The 9518-nt window shown below is 35.7% G+C and overlaps 1 protein-coding gene across 5 annotated transcripts; it reads right to left on the bottom strand.

Moving 5' to 3' along the window:
• Positions 1-70: 70 nt before the first annotated feature.
• Positions 71-9227, bottom strand: LOC121638417 (heterogeneous nuclear ribonucleoprotein H3-like). Of its 5 annotated transcripts, XM_041983196.1 has the most exons (11): positions 9146-9227; positions 8078-8170; positions 7516-7671; positions 7026-7169; positions 5710-5848; positions 4774-4973; positions 4473-4568; positions 3743-3858; positions 2251-2386; positions 1128-1184; positions 71-1007 (listed from the first exon to the last, which is right to left on the bottom strand). In XM_041983196.1, the coding sequence occupies exons 2-11, from the start codon at positions 8163-8165 to the stop codon at positions 931-933; spliced, it is 1209 nt and encodes a 402-aa protein (XP_041839130.1). In that variant the 5' UTR covers positions 8166-8170; positions 9146-9227; the 3' UTR covers positions 71-930. The 5 variants fall into 5 exon arrangements, with proteins under 5 accessions (XP_041839130.1, XP_041839167.1, XP_041839138.1 ...); XM_041983233.1 differs by lacking the exon at positions 7516-7671; XM_041983204.1 differs by lacking the exon at positions 9146-9227 and having other exon boundaries at positions 8078-8340.
• Between the last annotated feature and the right edge of the window lie 291 nt (positions 9228-9518).

The following is a 9518-nucleotide window of genomic DNA, read 5'->3' as shown; positions in this document are numbered from 1 at the left end:
TCAGTTACACCAATAATGCTTTGTAATAATGAGGTCTACACCTATTCAAACAATTTCAGTCAGAGAGGTAGACAATTAAATATAAAATTTATTAGGTAAAATTTACAACAGCTGCATATGCCATTTTACAGCTCAAATATAGAGATTATTTTACTTCCACTCATGTGGAAAACATTAGACTTGAGTTTTAAATTCTGTAATGAGCTGTGAAAACATAAAACAAAGACAACACACTGGCTCACATTTGTAAAACCTTTCAAAACAGGAAAGCTGATATATGAAATCCATTTAAATCTGTACTTTCAGGATGGATTTCTGAAGAAACATTTTAAAACCTGAAACACTATTTTCCAAAACAAAAAAAATTCTTATCAAGAAAAAGGTCCTGACATGCAGCGCCATAAAATATATCTAATTGTAGTGTATAAAACAAATGTCACACTTACAAATCTGTAGATTTAAGTTCTACACCCTGTAATACAACAAGATAATGTTAAAAAAATAAAACCATTTAAAAAGAAAAAAAAACATTACCATTCAATACGTAATTTCTCAATCTAATCACAAAATGTACTCTGGAACAGCATATTTCTCTTTCTGACTTGGGATAAACTTTGATGAATCTAATTGCCACGAAAAAAAAAACTTTAGAAACATTTAAAGAAATATTTAATTTCCAACACATTTAGCACTTAAATCAGCTCCAAGATTTAAAGAAAGAGAAGCTGTTTTGTTCTTCTTATGCTTTTAGGTGTGGTGTGAAAATAGCGCTGCTGAGGTCCTATCTGCTTTGGCATAATAGTGTAGTTGTACTAAATGTGTTGTGTGACTTCTGTCAGCTTTTCTGCTTAGAAATGTAAGTTGTTTAAATGTGGCCTGAAGAGATGAAGACCAACACCAGGATGGATTGAAAGAATAGGGGTGACATCATCAGTATGCACCTCGCAGGCCACTGCTTCTAGAGCCTCCACCTCCTGAGTTACCATAGTAACTGCCTCCACCACGGCCTGAAAGAATTTTGAAAGATACAAGTCTGCTTGAAATGAATGTAATTATTTTTAAAAGGCTCAAAATAAAATTAGTGTGAGAAGTTTAATGGATTTATGATTGCTTGAATGGGAACTCACTCATTTCAGCAGCTCCACTGGCTGTTGAGTTAAGGAACAACTCAATATAGCGATGCTCTGTGGAGAAGGAAAAAATAACATTCAAAATGCATTTCTCTCAAAAATTATACTCTTTGCTTCTACCTTCAATTAACTCAGGGTCAGAAATTCATTCATAAAGAGTTCTATTAAAGTCAAACTTGTCTTGGGGAGAATCAAACTCTGTAATGAGCACCAGACTGGTGAGGTTTGTATTCAGTGAATTTCTGAATCGTTTTTTTAATCCTCCTTTAAATGCTGAAACAATGTTCACATGATTTCAGTGTTTATAAACAGCTTAGTTTTGATCTGGTTATCTGTGTATCTTAATGAGTTACTTTGTGTTACTTATGGTGGATTCATCCATTATTAAGGAAAACACAGGACTTTAGCACAGATTTGTCAATAAATTTCACAAGTGTACCTACAAATTCTTGATGCATTCATGGCAGACCTTTCATTCATGTAGCTACCATAGATTTGTGTTTCTAGAAGGATACTCCATCTCTTTCATGAACTGAACCAGACGAAAAAAATCTACTAGCCAATTAATTTAGTACTGAAACTGTTTGGTAACATAAAAGAGGAAGAGGGGGGAATATCAAATTAAATAATTGCCCATAAATATGTGCTTAACTTATGTGTGGCCACAAGTTAATGATCTTGTTCACTGAACATTATTACACACCACTGTCATTGTATGCGGGAATTTCCTTCATTTTAAGAGTTAGGTTTACGGCAATCGATTGCATTATGCGAGATTTCCGCAATTCCGCAGTGAATTTCAGGCCCTGAAAATGTAAAAAAATATCTTCTCCAGTCATGATAAATTGTTACATGTATATTAATACTAGATTTTTATGTTTTAAGTTCCACTTAAAATACCCCTTTTTTTAAAAAAATAATTCTGTCTCTGAATGTCGACCAGAGCCCAGGAAGCCACTTTATGAAGTTTGGCAGTCTGCAGCAGTAATGTAAATGTTTCTATCTACCGTCAGCCAACAAGTAGCTCTGCCTCACGCATGCTGTAGATGTTCTGTCAGAAAAGCATCACTGGAACAAATAGAAGAACAGAGATTAAAGAAAAGCAAAAAGGTGGACTTACGCATGTGATTTTTGTCTTTGGACATTGCTGCAACGGCGTCTTCATGAGAACGAAACTCTACATCTGCCTCTCCAGTTGACTTTCCGTTAGGTGCCACATCAATATGGACTCGCAATGGGTTCAAAGGAGAGAAGAACTGAGGGGGCAGAAAAGAGAGAAGGATGGGGATGTCACAGATCAAAAATTTTCATCTGGTTCCACTGAGAGTATGAACCCAATGCATAAAGAAAAAAAGGAAACATATTTCCAGGAAGAAATTATTGATTTTTTTTTCTTATTATTTTTCTGGAATTTTATTTTAAAGGTAATATATGTTTAAAATCTTAACAGATTGATGCATTTTTGTAAAATGTTCACATTTCACCTGAATGAAAAGTTTTGAAATGTAAACTTGGATCTACTTCATATCAATAACTGCAGTTGATTACAGCTCAACCTGGCACCTAAATCCAACACTGTACTTGTCCCAGTACACATGCACAAGAGGATGATTGAGTTATTCACTAAAGTATGTTCTACAAATTGTCCCTGTGGACGTTCAAGACATTCTGCTACTTCAAATTTCTCCAGGGGAGAGCAGGATAGCACGGATAGTCATTAGCTACAAGATGCTTTTAAGGTGACTGTCAGGTGGCACCACTGTTTTAAAAATCTGGATTCTGTGACTGATGGACAGTGCAGAAATGCTTTACATAATCACAAGTTGAAAGTAAATGAAAATAGATTGCTTTTTTATTTGTCACTGTATGTTAATATAACAAAATTAAAAATAGGTTCAGAGAATGTAACAGATTAAAACAAATTAAAATTTAGGTTAAAAACAGCAATGTAACAAAGTGAAATACTGAAATACAAATCTTATTTAGTGCATGTATGTGCAATGTTACATTTTGGTACTTCCTGTTTTATTGTGGTGCTTCCTGTCTCCAACTTCAATTAGCTGAATTACAAGCACCTGTGAGGTCGAGTCTATAAAGCTCCCTGGCTTTTCTCTCTCCCTCTCTCTCTCCCGTTTGGGTTCTGTTTTTTTTCTACATTTTTAATAAACACAGCAGTTAGTCGGACTAACATTCACAAGCATTTAAAAAGACCAGTTTTTGTCAGGCTAACGATATTTTGTCTTTTTTTTTTCTTCTTTTGCTTGTGCAGTGATACCATGATGACTAGATGAAACTCATTTTGAGAAGGTGGTGTGTGTAACACACGGTACAGACAAATGTAATTAGAATATTTATCATCATCCATTAAGTATCTGGATTGGCTCAGGGTCTAGCAACAATATCACTGTTAATTTGCTGGAGATTGGTACACTGCTCTTTCTCACCAAGCCTAGTTCATGGCATATTACCAGCTGTTAGAACTGGCTGTACTTCAGTGCTAACTCCAGTGTGGACAAAGAATACACACTGCATTAAAAGCACTAATCTCTTCTTATAATGAGACTGCATTATTGTATTATATTAATTCTTAAATTAACTTAATTTGTTCTTACTTTAGCAATGTCTCCCTCTGTAGCACGGAAAGGTAAACCCCTCATATGGACAAAATGTCCACTGTGAAAACCAGAGCCACCATCAGGTTGTCCGCCATAACCATGACCTCCCATACCTGAAAAGAAGAAACACAATTTACTGAATCAAACAAAACCTTTCACAAGAGGATGAAACAAAACCACAGACATTGCTGGATTTGTTCATATATTTTATATCAAAGTAAAAAAAAAAATCATATACAGATAAGCCAAATTAAGTTCATAGACTTGAATAAACTTTTGAGTTTTTTTTTTAAAGGGACAGTGCATAAATAATATACATATATAATGTAAATATCCAGGACTGTAGCAAAGCTAATTTCCATCCTTAGTCACTCGGCAGGCAAAAACAATTAAATAACAGTAAGAATAATTATAATAATGGAAGGAGATCAAGGTGCACAATAATAACAAGGAGAAAAGAACAAAATAAGAATATTGTTGATCTGAGACCAGAGGGAGCATCCCATGTAGTGGAGCAGGGGCCGGACCATGGAGGATGTTAAACACTAGAATAGAGTCTGCATATATAATCATATTTTCCCAGCTCATCAAATTGTGTTTAAGATCCTGCAGTGATGAGGTGTTTTTGTATCTTTAATACAAATATATAAATATTTGATTTTTTTTTCCCTTTCAGCCGTTGCACAAATTGTAAGATTCTAAAGGGTAAATAATACTTGAACTTTACCTCTTCCGCCCCTTTCTCCTCTCATTCGTTCATCAAACATCCCATTGCCAAAACAGTAGTTGTTGAAACCATTGTAGTTGTCAAACCCACTGTAACCTGGACATAGAGCAAATGGCTAATGCAATACATATAAAAGATTAACACCTGAAGCCTTTCTTTAAAGAACCAAAAGAATCTATGACAGAACCGAGAAATGAGTGAAAGGTAGAGTAAGTTTGTTTTGTTAACTTAATAGTAACTGATGTGGGCCTGGAGAGTGTCCGTTTTTGGATGATGTGATAGAATGTAAATATTTGCATACCTCCTCCATAGCCTCCTCCACTTCTCATGTTTTCCACCAGAGCCCCACCACGGCCAGGCCCAAGGCCAAAGAACCCTCCTCTTGGGCTGGACATCATGGGTCTATCATATGGCCCTGGTCTCTGGCCTCCCATCCCCCGCCGGGGAACCTCATAGTACGCTCTGATCTCATTACGACTGCTTTTAAAGATCTCTATGTACCTGCAACATGAGAGGCCCATGGGATCAAAGGGGTGTAGAGGAGAGGGTTAATGTGTAGAAATGACTCCACTCTGGATTCAGGCACAGATATCATTTACACAGAGAAAAGATAAGAACAAAAAAATAAATATTCTGCATAGTACTATGAATGACTGAACAACCTCAACAAAATCTCAATATTAGCTGGGCTTAGGGTTGCAAATAAAGGACTTCTACAACAGCCTCATCACTGTTACTTACAGTTAAGTGAATCCTTACAGGGCAATTTGGTGTTTACTTTGACTGTTTTACTGATTTAGCATCACAAAAATGCTTTGATGGTAGAGGCAATAATTCTACACATAATCCCCTCTGCCACTGTAATTTATCTACAACAAATGCATATTCAGTATATAAAATGAAGTACCCATCTAATTTAACCAGATGTTGCTATTTTAAAGTCTACCTTAAAACTTTTAGTCATAGAATAATCACACCAACTTCAACTTAAAAAGATTAAATATATACCCTTGTATTCCCATGTTTAACATTAAAAAGCCCATTAGGTTGTACATGACCCCATAAAATTACAATGTTTCCATTGTTTAACATGAAATTTTCAGTCATACCAACCCAAACTTATAACTCAACCCAAGAGAGCTCATCCCAATTTTACCACAATTCTAATATGATCCCCAATTAAAACTAAAATGGAAGCCCAACCCAGTCCAGCCCATCCCTCTCCCATCTGTCCCACCTGTGCCCTATTCTTTCCTTGTGTTTCCCCAGAGCCTTTTCTGCTATCTCCTTTGAGGCAAACTGCACGAAGGCTTCCCCTGTGCTCCTCCCCTGGTAGTCCACTGGCAGAGTTATCCCATTTGGCACGATTCTCAACCCTTTAACCCAAGCACACAAATACATAGGTCGGTAGGTAGACTGATAGGATAGATAGAAAAAACCCACTGCATCAGTGGAGCTTTCAGGATTAATATACGTCATTACAACCAATACACAGTGGTTGGAGTACCTTGTAAGACTTCACTAAAGAGGAGATAGTAAGGGGACTACAAGTGCTTGAACACAGCAGTGAAATAAAGGAAATACTGTCCTGGAGTCAGCATTTTAGCATTAATATCAAATTTAAAGTATCTTTTCACTCTGATACAGAAGGTTGTTATATAATTCCTTGTTTATTCATTTGGGTATTTTTAAATCAGAGCTGAGTGAGAGCACTCTACCTGTGTTGATTTATTCAGGGTTGATTATCCTAGAGTTGCAGGTAATCATAATAACATTGACTCCAGGTCAGTTTAATGGGACTGTCAACTATAGCCAAACCAGCCCAGCTTATTCCTATCATTAAGTAATGTAATGTAAGTAAGTAACATGAGACACGGCTTTTAAGTCATACAAGTTTGCTAAATAATAAGTTAAAATAACACTTGAATGACTGAAGTCACACTAACACTTAACAACGACAAGTTTAGCAAGCACACTATGACTATACAACAAAGACAAAAATGTTTGTAATGTCCATATATGCACAGAACTTAGTCAACGTCATTTTGTATTATGATTTTTAAATGAAAAGCACAAGTACAGCTGAGAGAATCCAAATTGTATGATACAATCCATGAAATATTTCCCAACATGGTAGAAAGACAGAGCCTGAAAACATTTACTGTTCTAGTTTCACAGAAACATAATGTAACTTTTGGAGGCAACAATAAGGTAAGCCATTTTAAACAAAGACTAAATATATATAAGAATAATTTCTTGGCCCTATTTAATTAGACTAAATCACATATGTTTCAAAGTTAAAGACTGTATAAAAATATAGGGCTTTACTAAATACTATCCAGCTTTAAGACACTTTACTTGTTTAAGTTGCTTTTAATGATTTTGTTAAATTTTTTGCTCAAATTCTTGCTTTCACAGCAGCACAGTTAGACCATGGTATCAACTGCAAAAAACAAATAATAATAAATAATTAAGTATACAAAAACTAATATAGTATTAAAATTTACTACAAATACACATAGATAAAAAGCAAATGTTTTTGTGCCCATGTACCTGAAAAGAACTGGACAATCTCCTCCTTACTGCAGCCAAAGGGTAGTCCTCTTAACCTCAGCATACAGCCACTGCAGCTGTCATAATCAGCAGGACCACTGCGTTTCAGCACCCAGTCCATCTCGCTACGGTTCGACTTGAACACTGATTTAGACACAAAAACATACACTAACATCCCGTTTGACAGTTGAAAGAATAATTCAAACGCAAAAGCCTTTTTCCCTTTATATGATGGCTTTAGTACAACCTACATACAAACTTGTAGAAAACTTAAATATATAAAATCTGAAATTATAAAGCAGCATTTTTGCTTCTGTGGTTACCTGACAAAACTGCCAGAATAATTTCCACCTGGAGTGTAAATCAATGTCACAAATAAACAACAATTATGCTAAATTAAACATAATTTTTTAAAACAGTACATAAAAAGAGATTACCACTCCAACAGTCAGATGTCTGCCACTCTCTTGTCACTGTATGAACTGCTCACCCTCTATGTATCTGTGTCCCATGTATTTACGGTCCTTGGCAAGAGCATTCTTGAAATCCTCTGTTGTTTTCAGTTCAATAAATGCCTCACCGCTGGGTCGGCCTTCTTTAGAGTAGGTGAAACACACTCCATTTACTTTCCCCACGATGTCACAATCTACACATAAATAAGATTGGTGCTGTTTATAAATAATGCAGGCCTTGACATTTTTTTAATGATCTTAAAATACTGTGTTTGGTAAAGCACTTAGAGATGGGGCAGACTCATTGTAATCTAATGTCAGTGAGGTTAACTGGATTACTTTTATGCTTCCAATAAAAGCTTTTCTTACACAGGATAAAGCAAAATAGTAATTTGACAAAGGTCTGAAACAACTGAAATTCCAAGTTCTTCTATCTTTAAATAATGCTGCTAAGTTTAATATTGCAAAGTATACAACTCTGGAGACAGTTTTAAAGAAGTGCGTTAATGAAGAGTAACCAACAACTGATCAGACATAATAAGTCAAAATCAAAAGTTATTATTATATTCTTGTCTAAATGGGATGAGTGTGTGTTCGCACCAGAGAAGAAACTGGCCACCTCCTCCTGTGTGCAGGACCAGGGAAGTCCTCTGATTCGGACCACATAACCCTCGTCGTTCAAAGACATCCTCGCTGCAACAGAAAGATAACCCAGCAGCAAAATATTAAACCACAGTGTCTCCAATACAAACCTAATAATAACTAAGCTGATAATTTTGTCTTTGTTCAAAAGTCTTTCATTCCACTACCCCTTGACCTTCAAGCTTTGGTTACTGTTTGGGGTTCCCTCCTGTTTGAGTTAAGTTAAGAATCAAAGCTTTTCTACTCAATAGTTGTGTGAATGGACAAACAAGATCCTATACTAAACCCAATACTAATGATGTGGTCTTCAAAAGACCACATCTTTAGTACTGTGCGAACTCAGTGTTTATATTTTTCTTTTTGTTTATTGTAAAGACCACTGCGTCTAGTATCTTGGTTCTTCTTCTACGTGTTGTGAAACGTAAAATTTATTCAGTCATAACACAAACAATTTTTGCTTGAAAACTGAACTGATGTTAAGCAGATCACTGGTCTGTAGCTTGTAACGTGGTTAACAACCGACACGTATTCCTTTACTAATATATCATTTAACTAACTATAAAATTTGTGCCAAATAACATTAAAACTGGTCAGTTAAGCTAACGTTTAAACTTCCTCTTCTTAAGTGTGGGACGAAGAGTTAACAAGGTTTGCTCGAAAACGTAACAGTTGATCTTTAAATTCATTCATAAGACATGAATGACTTCTCAAAACAGATCTTTACAAGACATTATCGACTTATTATTTATGCCAAAATAAAAACTCGTCTGTTCCCAGGGTTGTTTAGCATCTATGCTAGCAAGTGTCTGCTGTCGAACTAATGTGAAAATGTTGGCTTTACAGCCTTAACGGTTAGCAGGCTAGCAGCTAAGGCTAACTGTATGACAGTGACAGCGGTCAAACGTGCTAGCTAAAACAGTTTACAAGCGAACAGTTATGCGTCTTAAGCGAGTATAAATATATATGCCCACATATTAAGAAGGTTATCAAATAAAAGCACACGAAAACTGATAATTATTGTCTTACGTGCAGCTCCTGTCCCCGGTCTCCTACTCCTGCCTCGAGCTTCAGGTGACACTACCAGCAAACACGCTCAGGTATGTTATCGCGAGACTTTTTTTTTGGGAGGGGGTGAAAGGGGTGGGGGATGTATTGTACTCTAAGTTGTAAATTCAGTTATAATAAACCTGATTATAGTATCTCAAAAGCCGTCTGTAATGCAAAAAATAAATAAATAAAAATAAAAAAACAAAAAAATGAACAATTTCCTCCCCGTAAACACTATTAATTAAAAGCTGACAGACTACTTTGACTTACTATGAAAGTATAGTCAGTTTGGCATTTACATTTACACTTACACATGCTCGGATAAATATCAGCATATGCAGCTATTTCTTTC

The sequence above is a fragment of the Melanotaenia boesemani genome, chromosome 1, assembly GCF_017639745.1.
Source record: "Melanotaenia boesemani isolate fMelBoe1 chromosome 1, fMelBoe1.pri, whole genome shotgun sequence".
Classification (NCBI taxonomy): domain Eukaryota; kingdom Metazoa; phylum Chordata; class Actinopteri; order Atheriniformes; family Melanotaeniidae; genus Melanotaenia; species Melanotaenia boesemani.
The sequence above is the reverse complement of the archived record's forward strand: the minus strand, read 5'-3'. Positions and strand labels throughout refer to the sequence as shown.

Coding starts and splice junctions, on each gene's coding strand:
- LOC121638417 (XM_041983196.1), bottom strand. CDS start 8,165: ATGTCTTTGAACGACGAGGGTTATGTGGTCCGAATCAGAGGACTTCCC. Junction 5,849..7,025: donor GATTGTCCAGTTCTTTTCAG/GTACATGGGCAC, acceptor CTTGGGTTAAAG/GGTTGAGAATCGTGCCAAAT. Junction 4,569..4,773: donor TGGAGGAGGCTATGGAGGAG/GTATGCAAATAT, acceptor CTCTATGTCCAG/GTTACAGTGGGTTTGACAAC.